Consider the following 19,854-nt stretch of genomic DNA (forward strand, 5'->3'; position numbering starts at 1 on the left):
CCCTATGAGGAAGTGGCATGATGAGACCAATTTGTAGGGCAAGGTTAGCCCTGATAGGTATCTGCTATGTGTAATGTGATTCCAACACCTGGCATTGTTAATGCACTACAATGGCTCAGCTTTTTTTACTTCATGTTGCATGGAAGTAATCTGAATGTTGAACCTGACTCTGCTGGTAGTGACTTTAAGTAACTCAGACTAAGGGATAGTGGTTAAAGCCCTGTCTGAGTTGTCCTCCTTGAGCCTGGAGATCCATTCTTCTGATTCCTCTCTGTTTCAGTCTCTTCCCGGTTTTACTTTGGTAAGCTCTTTACCTGAAGTTGCAGTTGAAATTTTTTTTAGTTTAGTGAAATTCTCCTGCAAGTCTGTAAGATTTACTATTCTTATTAGTTTCATTAAAATCAATGCTCTTCCTGCCTCACTGTTGTTTTTAAGCTTCACTGTTGCTTTATAAGCACTGCTCTTCAGAATGTCTATAGTGTTGTGACAGTAGTACGATGATTTCTGTGGGGGGAAAACTTCTTTCTAGTTACAATTATGTAAAACTTTAAGAGCAGAACTAAATCTTTTCAAGGTATAGCTGTTGGAGTTCGCTTTCTAAAAAGTTGAGTAGTTTCATAATTATATTTCATTATAGGGAAGTAGTAGTTACTTTGACAGTGACAACCCCCATGTTCCTCTCACTTATAATTTCAAAATTTATTTAAATGTTTTAATGAACAAGCAAATTCGTTACAGATGGATAGCTGTAATCACTTTGCTGATGGCAGGGAATAAGCAGAATAAAATGTGTAAAGCATACATCAAGTGTATTTTTCCATAAGAATTTTTCACAAAGGTAAGATACAGCCTGAAGTTCTCATTTCACCACCTCAGGGGATTAGAACTGAGATTTTTGATTTATGGTGGAGAAATGGCCTGATTATGAAGCTTGGGTCTAGATACACATATACCCAAATCTTAAGGGGGATTAAATTTAAGATTATGCATGGAGCACACTGTAAATGTTTCAGCTTGATACATTATATAGATAAATGCAGTCAAAGGAAAGGCTGTATCTGAAGAGATACTGTTCAGCAGAAAAAGCCTAGAAAGCTATTGACCCAATATTTCAATTTAGTGTGAAGGAATAAGCAGATTAATAAGACATGTTTTTTTCCATTGACTCAGCATTTAGCATTTTAAGAAGTTTGACCTACAAATGGAATAAAAGACCAGTTTTTATTCCCTGTGGGAAAATAATTTATTGTATTTTGTGGAAATTATAATAAAAATTACTCATGTGTAATTTGTAACCCATATTGTAAGCTAATACTGTCTTCCACATATAGCCATGACCTAATTTAAGAGCAGGACTGCTTTTAAGCGTGTTGAATTTTTGTTCATTTCTTTGGGCTTTGGGGTTTTTTTACTAAAGACAAAATGCCGGGAGAAGTGCTCTCAGACAGTCAGCTAACTTCTGCTGTGTTCCAAATTGTATACAAAGAAAACCTAATCCTTATGAAAAATTGGATCCTAGTGTGCTTCTTAGTTCTAGTGCTTGTGCATGTTAAAGTACCTCTTATATACAAAATGTTTTGGACCAATCAATGCGTTTTAGCTTTTTAGATTAGATGTCATTCCAGTCAAACCACCTTGTCACCCATGTTATCAAACTTAAATGAAAATTGCCTGCAATATTACTTAGTTTTAGAAATTTTATGATAGATGCAAGTCACTAAATATAGCCAGATTGTCCTAAAACTAGTGACCCAAAAGCTGCTAGGAAGTCTACTGTCTGACACACCACTATTTAGAATCCACTCCTGTGCTGTGCTGGTCATTGTCTATTCTTTTAGAGATCTGCAGATGCTGAAGGTGGGTGCAGCATCCTAAGAGCAGTAGGATTTGACTGTAAGGAGAACTCATAGATGTGATTTTAGCTATAAAAAATGTATGCACGCTTAAGGTTCTTTGTTTTGTTTTGGTTTTAAATATACTTTTCTAGGCCTTTGATTGTTATCGGAGGTTCTTCTGACAGAAACCAGGAAACCATGGGAGCTTTCCAAGAATTCCCACAGGTACACAGACATACAACAGAAAGGTTTCAGTTAAATAATTGATGTTGTTTCTTCATTATTGTAGGAATAACAATCTCAAACACTAACATTTCCTAACAGATCCTAAAATGCTGTTGATTTGCTCCATCTACTGGTTTAAGGTTGACAGTGCGTAAATACAGCAGATTGCCTGGAATGTCTTTGTACATACTCATGTAATTTGCCTTTGTCTGTTCTGAAATGGACAAAAGCCAAATAAACTTTCCAAAAAAAGAAACACTACTTTCTAGAGGAAAAAAAAAACCAACAAACAAACAACTTAATCACTCAGAGGAATGAGTATGGTTTTGACAGTTTCCACCAGCGAGCTACTGCATTTTTCTGTGGGGAAGTTTTCACCTTGTTGCTTTTCATTTGGCATTTCTTTCATTTCATTCATGTTGAAAACGGATGGAAATGAGCAAATCACTTTGATAAATCGATATAATAGTTGTTTGCATTTATTCAGGTTGAAGCTGGTAGGCTGTACAACAAACTGTCTGTCCGCCCAAGCAGCGTGGAAGTTATTCCTGCTGTCATTGAAAAGGTATGAAAAAATACAAAATTGGCAATTGAACATCAGGTAACTGTCTCCTTCTGTTTGAGTTTTGAGGGGTTTTTTTTGTGTAGTTGTTACTCTAAGCAGTTTTATCCTGCAGATATGAGGTGATGGCTGATTGAGTAAATTAACAACCAGGGAGATTTTTCCTAGGAACAATGCTACGGAATAGGTTAGAAATAGATTCTGATCCAATCTGATGCTTACTGATCCCTTACTGCAGTGTTTTTTCTTAGCTTCAGGCAGGAAAATTTTTATGAAATAAATGCTTTTAGGGAGAGGTGCAGTAACTAGAAATGTAATACTATAAACTTCAGCTGTTATACCACTCTCATGTGAAGGAGATTTGGAAGGGGAGGCAGTGGAGATGGTTGTGTTTGGATTTTGAGTTTGGTTATTGCTTTGTTGGGGTTTTTTTGAGACTGAAAGAAAACACATCCTTATCTCAATGCTTCAGAGAGGATTAGCAAAGTCTCTTGGTACTGCTGCAGCAGCAGGGCTTCAGCCATGTCAGCCTAAATTCTGCATACAATGATACTGTTTCCAGAAGTGCAAATTCAGCAGAGCATCTACCTGCAATAGGAGAACTGGAATCAAAAGTAATAGAAAACTGAGGCATTGGTTATCTTGTTTTACTCTGTTTGTGCTGCTTTAAATAGAATTCAACATGAATGTTTAATTTTGTATCTCCAAACATAACAGCTAATAATGCAGTTGTCTCATTTTAAATTAAACAAAGAATTTAGACTCTAATACTGTACATCTGCTGAAAGGCTCCAGCAGGTATATAAGGGAAAATGTAAATAGCTATCAAAACTTTAATTTTTTGGTATAAATCACTCCATGGAAGCCTTATTCATCAGCAATATGAGACTGTGTACCTTCTCTACCTACAAAAGGGTTTTCTGGCCTTCCTAAACTATTTTTAAAATCCTGTCAAACAGTGATTAAAACTGGGATTATCTGTTTCCTAGGCTGTAAGAACCAGCATATATGGTCGTCCAGGTTCCTGCTATATTGACATACCTGGGGACTTTGTGAATCTTCAGGTGAATAAGAGCTCTGTCAAGTGCGTAAAGATTACATTCATTTTTCAAGTCACTGAATAAAAGAAAATAAGGGTTATAAATTACTTTCGTATTTTGTTTTCCTAAAGAAAGAAAATGCAGCCTCTAAATGTAATGCTCCATTGTAAATGTGATGCAGATTACAGTTTGTAAAGAAATGTGCAAAACCAGAACGAATTAATGTGGTAATATAATCATGTCACACTGTAAATCTCTGGAACAACACTACCTATAAGATTAAAGAAACAAGGAAGAAAAACTTCAAAGCCTATTTAAAAAAAAAATTCTATTCTAATAAATGCTGTAACATGGTGTGTAGCAACTGCAATTTTATGCTAAGCAATAGGTTTTATCTTTCAACATTTCTTGTTTTGAATTTTTAAAGATCCTCTTTTGTTTTGCTTTTCTTCAGGTATGTGGAATGCTGCTTGCCACCTCCCATCAGCATGGCTGAACACTCTGCTGTATCCAAAGCAGCCTCTATCCTTGCTCTTTCCAAGCAGCCTCTGCTAATCATTGGCAAAGGTAGCGTGCTTTGATGTAACTTTGAGCTGTACAAATCTGAGACAAGAACAGTGACCAAGTGATTGCTTTTCCTCAGAAGTATTACTTTTCACCTCTAGTAAAACAAACAAACAAACAAAGCAACCAGTAGAAAAAACACAAACTTCTTTGGAATTTGATGTTAAAATCTGCTCTGGTTTTAGAATATTTTTGTTCTGTTTTATAGCTGTTGTCTCTTTCATCTAGTTTAAGAGAAAAGTCAATCGATAAAATAGAAGTTTATGTAGAAAAAAATTGGATAACAGTTGTCTTTAAATCTAAATACCAAGGGATTGCTTCCAAAATTCAAAACAAATTCTCTTAAAATACAGGCATTATATTCTCTGCCTGATGCTCTGGTATATATAGCAAAAATAAGAATAACCAAAGGTCATTTTTCCATTTGGTCTTACTGAAAGTGCCACCCTACCTGTGTGAGGATATAAAGCAACACAGCAGGTGTTGCAGTTATTGCTGTTTTACAGACTTTCCATTCTATTTTGCCAGTGTAATTAATTCCTAAAGTAGAGGTGCCCCTGGCAATAGAGGATAATTATTCTCTGTGCTGATTCGCTTGTTTTGTCCCTCCTTGTGGAATGTTAGCCAGTGCAGTGGTGCTGAAGATACAGGTCAGCTTGGAACAGAAGTGAAATAACCAGCTTGTTTAACACAGGGTATTTTACTGCAGATGTGGGAATGCTCTGTGTCTGTGTTTAATTAGGGAGTGTAATGACTGAAATGAGGTGGATCTTGTAATTGATTAGGTAATGAAATTGAAAACAGAATCAGGAGATCAGGAGAGGTTATGGGGTTTTTTTTCTGTGTCTGCCTTGGTAGACATGAAGAAGAGGGTGTTCTTTGAAAGTGAAAGGTGGAAATCAGTCCCTCAGAAATACATAGATCTGTGTTTTGTTGCCGTCAACAACTGAGAATCTACTCAACAAATGTATCTGGATTTTGTGCTATATATTGTTGTTAGCAGAATTTTTGAAATACATACAAAAGTTTATTCTTCAGGATTTAAGACTCACAGACTTAAGTCACTGCGCAAGGACCAGTCAGTTATTCCAGGGCCTGGGCAAGCTTAATACAGCAGCCATGTACTGAAGGTAGCATCACATTGAATGTGTGCACGAACACAAACCTTTTTCAAGGCCTTCTTTTGACTTCTCTCTTTTCATTAGAGGCTTGTAGTGGGCCTCTTTGGGCAGATTTCTGTGGAGCATAGTACAATCCACACAATGGAGCATGCAGGGGGCAAGCAAGAAATGACATGACAACACAAAGGCCATTGCATGTTGCTGCTGCAGGAGCCTCTGCCCCATAATACCAAACTTTACCCACTAAACATTGTCATTCTAGATAAACAAAATCTCCTAACAGAGAAATAAGTAAATAATTCAGCTTAAGTCTTAAAAAAAAAACCAAATAAAAAAAAACCAAATAAAAAGCCTTTGACAAAAATATGTGACATTTTAAACCCCAGTATCTATGGGTTTGAATGTTAGGTTTTGAGTTCTTCAGAATGAAAAATGACAGGCAGCTTTCATAATGGGAAACAGTACTCTTTCTGCCAATAATGTAATCAGGTTAATTGAAGTTCAAGAGAATGCAGTTGGTTTCTGTGGTATTAAGCAGTCTCTTTCATTTCATTCAGGTGCTGCTTATTCACATGCTGAAAACAACATCAGAAAGTTGGTGGACCTTTGTGGACTGCCTTTTTTGCCTACGCCAATGGCAAAAGGAGTAGTTCCTGATAACCATCCAAATTGTGTAGCTGCAGCAAGATCCATGTAAATATAAAGCAAGGCTTCTCATCCTAACATCTGAGAAACAGCTAGGAATTTTGGTGGTCTACAGATGCCAGGGAAGACAAAATGCATACAGCAAAAAATTTTTCAACCACGTTTTGCACCTCACTGTAGAGCACTGAAGATCTTACTTGGAAAGGGACAACATGTTTAGGTGGATCACTTTAGAATGCTGACCAGGAAGATACTTTATATTAAAGCTAATGTTCTGTAACTCTGAAAGCTATGGCAAGTAGATAGATGAATGTAGCTAGTATGTGTTTTATAACATAAAATGGAACTGGCAAACAGTTTATTTTAAACAACCACTATACAAACTACTGGCTCTTTATTTTAACACTGTAAACAGAAGCTTGAGATGCACACGTTGCTGTTGAAGTTCGGCCATCTGCTGTCTCTGTGTGGTATTTGCAATACACTATCAGTAAATTGCACTTTATTTGTACAGAAAAGTAAGGTATTTCAAACTACACTGAACGACTATGCTTAAAGTCATTTGGCAAAATTAATGTGAATGGACTGTAAGAACCCTACTATGTATGAATATGCACAGAATCAGCTTGCAGATGGAGCATTTATATACTCTGAGACTAAAATATTGTCCATTGCTGAGCATCTTAGCTTTATCACTGTTAAGTGTGCTGTTTAAAAAAATGGAGAATAAAAAAATATAGGAAATGCTGTCTACCCATCTGAAAGGTAAATTAACAGGTGACTAAACTGAGAGGTCCCCAAATCTTAATTTTGGTACCCACTGTTGGCAGTGTCACAATAGCAAGTGTTTTGCTTTAACCTCAGCATCATTGTAACATCTTGTTAGTCTCCTAATGCAGTGATTCCTTTCCTAAACACAGCGTATTAGGAAAATAGTAATCAATTTTCTTCTTAAGTTCCTAAACTCAAGAATGGCTTGGTGATTGGCTGGGTAAAAGGATACAGGGTTTTGGAGCTAAGCAAGCATCTTAGAGGTTGGAAGGATTTTATGTATATCCTGGGTTTGCTGTGGTGATTAGGATTGCTTCTAACTGTGTAAAGACTATTGAATGTAATAATAATTCCTTGTTTTCTAATCCTTTCATTTCCCTTTATTAGGGCATTACAACATGCTGATGTAATCATCTTGTTTGGTGCAAGATTGAATTGGATTTTGCATTTTGGTCTTCCACCAAGGTTTCGACAGGATGTAAAGGTTATTCAGGTAAGCAGGAAAATTATTTTCACTTAAAGCAAGTCTGAACATTGCCTAGCATTGCCTAGAACAATTATTGTAAATTATTTTGGTAGTGTATTTCATGTGGCAAATACTGCCCTACGGACAGTGCATATAGTTAATGATAACTCTCCAGAAATACTTATGATTTCTTTAATAATTTTTGTTACTTCCTTACTTTTTTCTAAGAATGGTTACAGCATTGTTCCTGCTGTCAAGAACTTGGTGCTGCTGTAATGAGGAGGGGAGACACTTCTGTGTAGTTGACTAATGCAGGATTAGACTCATGATACTTTCGTGGTCTTTGGAGCATTGGAATTTCCATGATAGAAAGCAAACTGTCTTTGAAATTGTGAAATCTCTCACACTATTTGATGCTCTCTTATCTGAATTTTTTTGAAATAGAATTGCTTTCAGATCCCAAGTCAGTCATAGTATAAGAGGTCAGTAACTCTGAAATGTTAATAAGAAAAGAGGCAGAAAGGCTATTTAACTAATTAATATATTTGACAATCTGCTAGCTCTTAGAAAAACAAGTCTTTAAATTGTTTATGTCCTTAAAATCTACTTAAGAGTCTGTGATGAAATAGGAGTAGTTGATTCGGTGTGCTGGCTGGCCTGCTTACACTGATCTGGAACATGATCTCAAGTTCCAAATTTTGCATCTTTACTAGAGCAATAGCATAAATTTTTAAGCATAATTTTTACAAATATACATCTTATTTTTACAAATATTAATTTTACAAATTTTTCTAAAGACTGTAAAGAAAATCTTTTTTTCACTGTCGAAGATTAGTATTAAAGTACTGTCAGTCCATAGTCTGTGTGACCTGGTCATAAGTTAACTGTCCATGTAACCTCAGAGGTTTCATGCATCACCAATAAAGCAAGTGGAGAAGTTGCTTTGGTAGTTGTGACTTACTTTTCAGTTTCTTCATGCTAGCTAAATTTTTACTGTCAAGTAGCATTCACACAATTTTCTCTGAAAGAAAATTACTGCTTTGTTTAGACTTTAAGGGTATACCTAAGCCTAGATTTTTAGTTCTCATATAATTATCATTAAAATCACCACCTTCTTCTTCTTAATGTTCTAATAAAGTTCTGTAGTGTCTGCAAGAGCTTGAAAGATGCAAGCAGTCAATTTTAAGGATAAATAATGAACTTTTATTAAAATGGGTATGTACCATAGGGTTTTACTTTGAATAAAGGATTTCCTGATGTAATTTAAAGGAAAGGCAGCCAAAACAAGGTATAAGGACGTTAGACATGTATGTATGTTAGACAGTGTTCCTCATTCAAACTGAAAAAAACCAAATCTCTTTAACGTCCTCGAGTTAATGGTGGTCTTTCTTTTTGAAATATAGATTGATGTTTGTGCAGAAGAGCTGGGGAATAATGTAAAGCCAGCTGCAATTTTATTAGGTGACATAAACGCCGTGACTAAGCAGGTAACGTAATGTCCTGTGTCCTCCTGTTTTGACTTTAATTTCCTCTGATCCATATAAAGTAAGTTGCCAGTTAAAAGAAAAAAAAACCCAGCTGATTAAGGAAAACCATTTTTCAGGCAGTATACTCATGCTGTGCCTTCAGTCTATTCTCAAATAATACGCTAAAGATTCTGATTAGTGCTCCAGTGATTGTGCTGGGATCTTTCTTGGTAACGTTATTCTTGATGCTTGTGTTTTTTAAATATGTTGAAAGACATCTTTGCAATATTTCAATATTGTTCCAGCTCTTAGAAGAATTCAGCAAAAGATCATTCAAATATCCTTCTAATTCAGAGTGGTGGAAGAGGCTAAGAGTAAAAATAAAGAACAACGAGGAAAGATCAAAGGTAGTATTAAAGAGAAGATTTCCCACTTTAACAGGTGCCGATACATTGTCAGTTTTGTCCCTGGTCTATATCCAGCCTCCTCAATTACTTCTCAGTCATGTCACGCAGACTTTGAAAATTTATATCATTCTGGTACAGGCTTACTCTTCTCAGGCTTATGAACTGTAAGTTAAATATTATGGGTTAAATATTCTATTATTTTTTATAAATTCAAACTGTGCGGAAGTCATGGAACTTTGGGATTGGGCTCTTAAAGCCAGTGGTAGAAGACCACAGCGAGAGCTGCTGCGTTACGGGCAGTGACTTCTAAGCAGTGGACAGATACTACAGGTACATCCAGGTACTCCCAAGTGGGAGCTAGTTTATGTGAAGGTGCATCTTAGACATCTTCTGTAATTGTGCAGTTTAGCAATGCTGGTCTAAGTCTAATCTATGCTAAAAACAAGTAGCTATCCAAGAGACCACAGGTGTTTGGTATATGCCTAGTTTTATGCAACTCGTATTCTGCAACTTCAGATGCACGTTTCCAAGATTGGGATCTAAAATTCGTTCTAGCAGATCACTCTTTTAAACTACCTCCCAGCACACAGATGACAGCTCGCTTAGGGTTGTCAGTAGTCAAACCTGTGTGCAGAAAAATGTCGCATGCCTCTCAGGTTAAACTGAGCTGTAATAGCTTCTGTTAATGATAAGCCACGGAAGGGTTGCTAAGCTGGTTGAGCCTCTGTTAAATATGTTGCATCACTAGGATAGATACAGAAGGAGCGACCTTGATGTAGTGCATGGAAAACCAAATATTTCATCCTTAACTAGCAGAGTGCATTCTTATTTCCGTTGTTATTATTTGCATGTCTCTGTTCTGCACCTTATTCTAAATTCCATCCGTAAGAGTTACTAATATCTCTTATTTTTAAGGGATTAGCATTACAGAAATCCCTGCCTATGAATTATTATACAGTCTTTCATCACATCAGAGAAATGATACCCAAGAACTGCATTTTAGTAAGTGAGGGAGCAAATACCATGGACATTGGACGGACTATGCTTCCAAATTGCTATCCCCGTCAAAGGTGTGGTATCTTTTGTGTTGTGCTGACTCAACAGGCTAGATCTATGTATAAATATTTTCTTTAGCTGAGAAGTATGATGGTTCAGAATTTTTGTAATTCTTTCTAAAGGTTCTAAATAAAAAAAAAAATCGAAGTTTAGCATGTTGGGAAAGGGGTTAAGGAAAGTTTTTCACCTATATGCTGATGTTCTGTCATAGATTTTAACATTTCTCTGCATGCTCTGCAACAGAATGGTGTTGGTTGCTCACTCTTTTGTGGAAAGTGAGTGAGTAGCATCATGTTGTATTTCCTGACCTAGATGTTTATTTCTGTGCTCAGAGTCTGTGGTAAATTTTGATTAAAAATAAAAACAGTTATTGGAATTCTCATGTTGGAAAGAATTCATATGAAGAGTTTTTCTTTGAAACACTTCAAAATAGGGAAAACTTGAAAATTGGATTATATCTTGGACATGCTTTCATGTAAACCTCCATACCTAAAATGTAGGTACTCATACTTGGACGTGTCACTTTAATCATTGTGTGTAGCCTCTTTTAACATAAGTAGGAACTAAGTGCTGTTTTTCGAACAGGGGGAAAAAGTGAATTTTATCTGGTGATGTGTAATTTCTCATCTGTGAAGCTTATGCCTGCTTGCAAAAGTAGCACTAAAGTCCTAAATAAACCTAAATACTTCGTAAACCAAAATGCTTTGTTAACAAAAGACAACCAACAGCCAAAGAAAAGCCCACCCAATGGAGTTGGGGGAATAGTTTGCATCTTTTTCCCCCTCATTTAAAGTAAGGACACAGTAATGTTAATGGTTGTCTCTTCAGATTACATTGCACATATCTGAAAGCAAATTTGAAAAGTTAACCCTAGAATAATCTAGTTCTTTATGTACTTTTGTATCCATTATGTGCTTCTGACTGAAATGATCTAACTTAATTATAGCTTTCAATTTGATTTCAAATTGGTTGAACAGAAGACTAAAATTTGAACAGCAGTATTTATTCAATGGCTTTTAGATGGCTTGTAGGTATATTTTCAAGGAATTAAATATAGAAATATGTTGTCTGTCTGTCTCTACAGTAATTGAATGTTTTTGAAATATTGTTACTATGCAAGCTAAAAGCATATGAGGATAGGTCTTTATTGTAGTACAACTAGCGTACAAGAGTTCTTAATTTTAATTAGAGTTCCATTGTATTTATATCACTTTAAACATTTGCTGTCTTATCAAATGATTGATTGAATATAATAATCTGTACATCTGGTATCTCCATATACCAATTATTTATGAAACAATATTTGAATAGTGTATGGCAAAGTATTAAAAGTAAAGGTAATTCACCATGAATTAATTGAAGAGACTGAGTAGAAATAAATGGATAGTAATTCTGTGTTCTCCCCCTTAGGCTTGATGCAGGTACTTTTGGAACTATGGGAGTGGGGCTGGGTTTTGCTATAGCAGCTGCAATGGTAGCCAAAGACCGAGCACCTGGAAAACAAGTCGTCTGCATAGAAGGAGATAGTGCTTTCGGATTTTCTGGGATGGAGGTGGAGACTATTTGCAGGTAACTGGTTTTTTTGCTCAAGAAGAAACTCTTCATGTATTGCCAGGATCACTTCAACTCAAAGCCAAGGATGATGCTTTTAGATGGGGTGCCCATAAAGCACATGAAAACAGGCCAAAAAATACAAATGGTCGTTTTTTATGTTGTTATGACATAGTGCTCTACTAGTGATGATTAGATCATTTTTCAGGTGAAAGTGATTTTTTTTTTTAAATTTAAAGAAAATTAACACTTCCAACATCTTACAGAAAGGGGCAACTATTTCAGAATTCTTCCAAATATGTCTTTTTGTAGGTACAATTTGCCAATCCTGATTATCATAGTAAACAACAATGGGATTTACACTGGTTTGGATGCAAATTCCTGGAAGGAGATGTTAAAGTTGGGCAATCCTGCTACATGGTAAGCATCTTCAAAGTATGTCCTGTTAATTATGAAAGAAGTGACCAAAATGGTCATTCTCTTCATTGCTAATGCTTTGTAATCCAGATTGAAATTACTTTTAGAAAGTGAATTTAGTCCTGGGCTAAGTTCATATAAGTAAGAACCAGTTACCAAAAGCAAGCAGCCAACAGAATTCCAGACTGTTATTTGCACAACAGTGCAGCAGAGATATGATTCTCTGTTAGTTGTATCAGGTTGCTGCAGCAGTTCAGGCCACACAGTAGAGAGTTCGTAGTGGGCTAACATTCAAAATCACGATAATCTCCAAAATTACCTGAGTTCTAAGTGTACACTGAACTTCTGCTTCTGGAGCTGAGATCTCTGTACAAAGAGAACTTGGTTAAAGCTTTGGAATGTCTCCAGAAGGTGAAAATGAGCATGGTACCCTATGAACATGGCTTAAGTGATATAGGAACCATAGTTCTTCCAGCCCAGAAGAATTCAACAGGCCAGCACAAACATCTTGCACTTCAAAAATTGGTGCTGAAGTAATTAAATTGGTCTGTTGGCAGTCCCTGCCATTAATCAGGTTTTCCATTTCGTTACAGTGTACCTCCTGTTTCCCTCCTGCCAAATTCACACTATGAAGAAATTATGTCTGCCTTTGGAGGTAAAGGATACTTTGTTAAAACACCAGAAGAACTGCGGAATGCTCTGAAAGCAAGCGTGACTGACAAGCAAACACCTTCTCTTATAAATGTAATGATTGATCCACAATCTGAGAGAAAGAAACAGGTATCTGTATGTTTTCCTTTCTTTTTTTGCAAGCTTCATGTTGATGAGTTTCTGAAAACTTTGGGAAGTATCACTTAAACCACAGAGAAGGCAGAGATAGTTGCAAGGCAGAAATATTGTGTTTAGATTTGGGAGAAGGGAGAATGGGTCCTTTTACACTGTGCCGTCTGCTTTCCTTGTTACTTGCTTGTTTGGGGTTTTTTCCCCCACTGGCTGTTTTTAGTGCATGGTGTTCTTCATGACTGTTTCCAGAATTTAAGGTTATTTCTTTTCATTCTTGACAAAATGAGAGGAAACATTTTTGAGCAGTCTTTATATCCTGTGCTTTCCATCTGGTAGTTAACTGTTCCTCTTACTCCTTGTCCACTATGGTTTTTATTCTGTGTTGGTTTGTTTTTTTCTTCCAGGAATTTCCCTGGCTGACTCGTTCTAACCTGTAGTAGAAGAGAAAGATGATGATGGTGCAAGGCAATATGTTAAACTAAACTGAATTGGTTTCTGGAAGTGGAACTGATACAACTGTATTTTACATAGGCATTGGAACGAAGTGGGATTTAGAACTGCTATTAGAGGAATCTTTAAATGCTAAAATGAGCTAATTGTATAATGAGAAAGACACATATGAATGTATAACAGGCCTTCTGGCAGATTGTACAGAAACACTGATAATAAAATTACACAGTTTTTCTTTTACTCAGTAATACCCATCATTTTTGAATTAAAATCTTGGATGTTCTGGATGAACAGAATAAGCTGAGGGTTTTATGCTGACTGAAACATGGAAGTCTTTGACAGTTTGCAGCTATAGTAGCTTCATTTTTAACCAACCACCAACATGACACTTGTTAGAGACTTTGTCCTCTAAGGACCAAAACAAAGCATCTTCTTATGCAAAAGTCTTGCTTGCTCTCATTATGTGTCGAAACTCATTGCACTGATATTAGCTTCCTAATTTTACAGATGCTTTTTCAGCTTCTATTAAATGTAGAAGTAGTGTATTAAAAGTCCAGACTTACTCAAGGGCTGAACTTCTGTCTACTGAATTTGGTTTTGTTAACTGACACTTACGGTGCTTGTTGGAACATAACATCTTAGATTTTTGTTTGAAGCTTTGCTCTTCACACAGACACCATCATCCCTGTAGGTTGAAAAGCTGGCTGTATTTATTAGTGAGATTTCCAGGATTAATAGATTATAAATCTTTATAACTAGAAGTATTTAAACAAAAAACATTACCACCACCATCAAAACAACAACAACAAAAAAACACCAAAAAAGTTCCAAACCAAAACAAAATTTAAAAAAATCCCTCACCAGAGCAACAACACCAGGAAAGTGTTAGACTGAAGCATAATGTTTGTTTTCGCTGGCATCACAAAGCAACCACCAGTGTTCATGCTACAGCTGGCTAATTATGCAATAAAGGTTCTTCATATAATTTTCTCACTGCTTAAAAATCCAATGTCCGTCTTACACTGACTGTGATGCAGAGGCATCACAGTGTAATTTACTGAGACATTAATTTAAAGCAGATAATTGGCCTACCTGTGGTTCTGTCTACTGTGTTTTCATCTGTTGTTGCATCTGACAATCAGACTCAGAGCTCAGACTTTAAAAGTGAAGTAATTCTTTCTCTATGCCTCTGTCGTGGTCTACAGCAACTGCTGTTCAGGAGTACTAAGCACTTATATTTACACCGTTCTTAAATGCACTGGGAGACTCTTCGTTGTTACGTTTGCAAAAGGGAAAATTCTGTCTCTGATTTGGGTTTTGATTGCCTTGTTTTCTGTTATTCCATTGACAATAAGTGTTAGTTAACTAGTGGAAGGCACTTGGATGACCAAGGAAGAAGAGGACTGTGCTGGCAGGGGATCATGGCCTCCATATAAGTTTGTTGCAAAGGCTTGACCTGTTGGTTTTTGTGTTTCAGTCTGGGACTGGCACGAGGCCATGGGTTACTGTTAGGCAGGAACGTCTCTGCACGCTAATGCAGGAAGCTAATATCTGACATGAGCAAGAGTACTACAGTCTGACCAGAGGCACCACTGCCTGTTACATGTGTGGGAATTGGGAACAGCCACGTGGCACCATGAATGCTTGAGTCAAGAAAGGTAATATCCTTAGGAAGGGCAAAAAAGTGCAAAAGGATAAAATCCTAGACTGGATATAACTCACAAATGTAAGGCTGCTGAGATGCAGAGTTGCTGTGTTCCCTAGAGTACTCTGCAAGGAATGTGGAACGATGTTGGATCTTGTAATTGATTTTTTTTAATTCTTTGTTTTGTCTCTCAAATGGATTTTGATATGTTGCAGTGATTAAACACAATCTATTATGATGGTGTAAAGAGTCTGTAAGAATTAATGCTGGAACTGATCACAGGGGAGATAATTTGCGTTGGATAAGCAAATGGATAAATTCTTGTTTTATGCTTGAAAATGAATAAAAAGCGTCGTCATACACTCAGGCAGTCATCCAAGCTAGAGCTTCACAATGTCTGAATACAAGTCCCTCTTTAATGAAATCAGCATATTAAAAATACATATTAAAAAAAAAATTACACTTGCTCAAGTGTTTGAAAAACTTGTTTTCTGTCTCCTTTGCACGACCATTAAGATCATATGCATGTATGGCATTTTGTAAGCCTTGGTGGTGGGAGGTGCTGATACCAGTACTGGTGGACTTGCAGGCACACCTCAGGTTCCAGCCAAAGCAATGCATTCTTCTTAGAGCAAGGAGACATGGCAGCTGGGATTTAGGTATGAAAGCCTCCTTAGCCAGGCCATGAACCTTGTGCCTGCTCTGCAAAAACAGGGATATCATTCAAGTGCTCAGAAAATAAGTAAAAATCATGTTAGGTAAAATTAATATTTCAGCCCTCTCAGAGATTTAAAGTTACCATACCTAAGCAGCTAATGCTGGGCCTCATTCTATTTAGTTGAAATCAGTGAGATCTTATTACTGGTTTTAGTGTAAAATCTGGTTTTTTCTCAAAGTTTTCATCCCTGTATGCCAAATCATGCCAAATTGCTGTTTGGTAAGGATGTCTTAAATACAAATGATTGAAACTTCAAAAGTAGGACTTTATAATGGAAATGCTAATGCAGCCTTAATTACAGTTCCCTGATTCTGCAAAGGGTGCTGGGAAAATGCAGTTGTCTGGTTTGATTAGGTTCAATTATCCTGTGTTTGGAAGATGACAACCCTGGCATCCCAGAATGACTGGGCAGTGTGCAGTGCCCAGCCATTTTCTACGGCTGCCACAGTAACAGCGTGCCCTGGCCTTCCACACTTGAAGCACTGTAAAAAGACAAAGCCTCTCCACCTCTAGCCTGAACCAGCATGTCTTGAAATCAGCAGGAAATTTGTCATCAGCTTACAAAAACAGGGCAGTTTTAAAAGGTGGATGTGGATTGTCCAACAGCTACAGTGCCAGAGAAGTCTCACTGAGTTCTGCTTGCTGTAGCGTCATGGTCAGCACTTGTGGCTGTCCACTTGCTTAAAAAAAAGAAATAAAACCAGCAAGCAAATTTGGCAACATATTTCTACTTTCTTCTGTTCTTCTGTGACCTATTTCTTTGCCTATCTCCAGCTTTTTAATGTTGCTTCTTTTGTCAGGCCTTTGGATAAGCCTATGAGTGTTTATCTACTACTGCTCCCCAAGTGGATTCAGCAGCTCTGCTCCTGGCTTTGCATTTTGCAAGGCAGAGGATCCCTAAATATTTAGTGCCTAGAGGTATCCAGGAGAAGAGAGGTAAACAGGGATGGGAAAATGAGGCATCATACTATTTTGAAGACAAGGTATATGAAGCTTTTTCAAGCCCTGATTTGGCAAGGCAACTATGCACATACTTCATTTCAGGAGCTGCTTCACTGATTTCACTTGCACACCTGAGGTTACACTCATTCTTTTCCTGAATCAGTGGTGCTCTGGCCACTCATCTGATAGAGATCCTCTACAGGAGAGTGCTGTGCTTTTTATAAGGGACATTCTCCTATGTGCTTGTGCACTGATGTTTGGGTCCATGCTTGTTTGCATCTTAATGGTGTAATGGGCTGCAGTGCAGTATGAAAGTATGCAGCTTTCTGGAATGAAGAGTCCTGAGAATAGTGTCAGCGTTAAAACAGTAATGTCAATTTTTTTCCTTCAAAAATATTGACAGATAAAAAAGAAGATTGTGGTGTCTAGTTGATTTGGCTCTTTGGCAAGCTAGATGATAAATCACTTAAATTAGTGAAAGCCAATTACTGCCAGATACTCCTCTGTTCTGCAACTCCAGCAGCACTGCAGTGATACCAGTGCAAGCAGGGAATTCTGCAGACCTTTGCTAATAGAAGTAAATAACAGCCATAGACAACCCAAGTAAAAATAAGATTAAAAAAATAACACTCTTTCTACCTAGCCTAGATGTAAATACCAAGAACAGACTGGGTTATAGCTGTAACTTGTTTGTGATTCACCACTGTAGGATGTTGAAGACTATTTATCTACGCCCACACTAGTAACTGCAGATCTCAGTTGGCCAGGACTCCAGTTGTCAAGGCCATTGTCCACAGGATTTCTATGATCATCTTTTTCCTATGGGACATTTTTCTATGAATAATTTTGATATTTTGCATGTTTGTCCAGGATTTCCAAGACCTGGCAATCCTGGACATATCTCTTGTCTGTGCAAATGCATGAGCATGTATGATGAGTGCATCTCATCCAAGAAGCATCATATGATCTGCATGGAGATTCAGCACAATGAGAGTGTGTTTGGTGTACTCTATATGCACCAAATAATCATCCTGAGGAGCCATCAAACTTTCTGCACATTTGATCAACGCATTTAGCAAGTCCATGGGATTCTTGTGTATATAGATTTTTACAGCACGTGCGTGCATTGAAAGGAAGCACAGGCTTTCTGCATGTCTCCCACATTACATATCTGGACATATTTCAGCTGTGGATGGAGCTCTGCCATTGTACAAAGCTTTATACAACCCCTCAGCAAATGCTAAATAACCTGCGGTTTGAAAGGTGAGGTCTAAAAGAGAGATGAAATGGGAAAGGCAAAGAAGAGTGCTGTTATAAAGTTCAGCTGCGCTGAATTATTGGTTTTAAATTGTTCTACTTCGTTGTGGCCTCCTACGTTATAAGGCCACAGTGGGATTCTTCTGATAGCTTTGGTGGAAGTCACTTTGAATTATCCCATAACATTTATTCGTGTCCTTCACTCTTTTGTTCTGTAGTCATCAATAGAAAAAGAAATCTATGCATGGAGATTACTCATGGGAGTAAAATCACTGGCTTTCCCAGCCAGTTTTGTGTTTCTGCAGACACAGAGTATAGAGAAAAGAGGAGGCCAGAAGGCCACTACTTGTTGTGCAATGCATAAAATCCATTAAGGGGCTAATTTGCGAAAAGGTGTTGCTTTTGGAAGTTGCAAGGCATCAGTGTCCTGCCTTCAATGTCCTCCTTCACCCTGGTCATCCAGTGGGTGGCTTTCTGAAGGCTGACTAGTCCTGGCTTGCCTTTGACTGGCCACCTGCCTGTGTCCTGATAGCCAGCTGGGTGACTGGCATGAGTGGAGCTGTGGAGTAAGACAGAACTTCATTGTGTGGTTGAATTTACTTCATTGCACAGTTACTGCATCTGTTCCTATGTGGGCTTTTGAATTAAATTTAAATACACCATCAAGGAAATTATGAAGCCATTCATTCTTTTTCTGCACTTATTATCTTTTTTACTTCAGCAGCTACCCTTGTACTTCACATAATACCATCTTCCAAGGTAACTTTAGCTATATTGTCATAGTATTAAATCCAAATTCTAGCTGTAACTGATTCAGGTGTGCAAAATTGAACAGGTATTTTTATTGTGAAAAGCAATTATTGCTAAATAACTATCTAACAAGGAAACCATAATTACAAATAATCTTTTCCATCTTCCACAGTAATTTAATGAACAGAATTCTTCTGTACTACTTTGCAGACATAAGCTGTTATTGTAATATTGCATTAACATTGCCCCACTCAGCAAAAGAGCTTTCAGACTTTTGGACTAGAAAGTCTCAATTACATATTGACCATTTTGATAGAACAGGGGGCAATGGTTTTAAACTAAAAGAGGATTGATTTAGACTAGGTACAAGGAAAGAAATTTTTACAATGAGGATGGTGAGACACTGGAACAGTTTGCCCAGAGAAGTGGTGGATACTCGATCCCTGGAAACATTCAAGATCAGGTTGAATGGGACTCTGAGCAACCTGGTCTCATTGAAATGTCCCAGCTTAATGCAGGGGGTTGGACTAGATGACCCAAACTATTCTATTATTATTATTTTTGTCCTTCTAACTAGAACTTGTTCATACAAGAATTCGATGCTATTTTTACTATATTCATTTTACCTTCGCTTGTTGGTATAGTACCTGCCAACCAAAAGTGGATAGGGCTGGCAAGAAGCCCTCTTTTTTACAAGTATTCATTAATTCCTGTGTAAAGAAAGGTTGATATATTCTATTTACATTTTAGGGTCATCAGCAGATTCTTTCACCCACTTCAAAGTGCTCAAGTCTGGATTGAAAAGGTCAAGCACCTGCTACTTGAGCAGGTAAACTGTGCCTTCATGTGTTTTTGTTGGCTTTTGACATTTTTAATTGCTATGGCATCTACCCAAAATGGGTAGATGCCATAGCAATTTTTTATAAACTGCAGTTGATACCCTTTGATAAAACTGTGGGGTCTTTATCTTTGAACACTAACCTGCAGGTGAGATTTGGTGTTCTGGGGTTTTCACCATGGAAAATATTTTTTAAGTGAAGTTCTCAAAACCTCGCGTTCTCACTTAGGCCATGGGGGTATCTTATAAGACTCAGAAACTGCATTGTGAAAACTTTGCTGTGTTTCTTTCTTTAGCTAATGTGATCTAAAATAGAATTACTGCCAAAGCCATTGTATTTCCATT

The 19,854-nt window shown here is 37.2% G+C and overlaps 1 protein-coding gene across 4 annotated transcripts in view; it reads left to right on the top strand.

Moving 5' to 3' along the window:
• The window catches only part of HACL1 (2-hydroxyacyl-CoA lyase 1), a 25,455-nt gene extending 10,277 nt beyond the window's left edge, over window positions 1–15,178 (top strand). For 3 of the 4 annotated variants that reach the window (XM_017836097.1, XM_017836100.1, XM_017836098.1), the window contains 13 exons: window positions 1,988–2,060; window positions 2,548–2,625; window positions 3,612–3,706; window positions 4,117–4,229; window positions 5,905–6,040; window positions 7,151–7,256; window positions 8,633–8,716; window positions 9,001–9,102; window positions 10,018–10,172; window positions 11,569–11,727; window positions 12,022–12,129; window positions 12,720–12,906; window positions 13,314–15,178. In XM_017836097.1, coding sequence (XP_017691586.1) covers window positions 1,988–2,060; window positions 2,548–2,625; window positions 3,612–3,706; window positions 4,117–4,229; window positions 5,905–6,040; window positions 7,151–7,256; window positions 8,633–8,716; window positions 9,001–9,102; window positions 10,018–10,172; window positions 11,569–11,727; window positions 12,022–12,129; window positions 12,720–12,906; window positions 13,314–13,346 — 1,429 coding nt within the window. In that variant the 3' untranslated portion in view covers window positions 13,347–15,178. The remainder of the gene's footprint in view (window positions 1–1,987; window positions 2,061–2,547; window positions 2,626–3,611; window positions 3,707–4,116; window positions 4,230–5,904; window positions 6,041–7,150; window positions 7,257–8,632; window positions 8,717–9,000; window positions 9,103–10,017; window positions 10,173–11,568; window positions 11,728–12,021; window positions 12,130–12,719; window positions 12,907–13,313) is intronic. The other variant, XM_017836099.1, reaches the window with a different exon arrangement.
• The last annotated feature ends 4,676 nt before the right edge of the window (window positions 15,179–19,854 follow it).

The sequence above is a fragment of the Lepidothrix coronata genome, unplaced genomic scaffold, assembly GCF_001604755.1.
Source record: "Lepidothrix coronata isolate B3197 unplaced genomic scaffold, Lepidothrix_coronata-1.0 Scaffold270, whole genome shotgun sequence".
Classification (NCBI taxonomy): domain Eukaryota; kingdom Metazoa; phylum Chordata; class Aves; order Passeriformes; family Pipridae; genus Lepidothrix; species Lepidothrix coronata.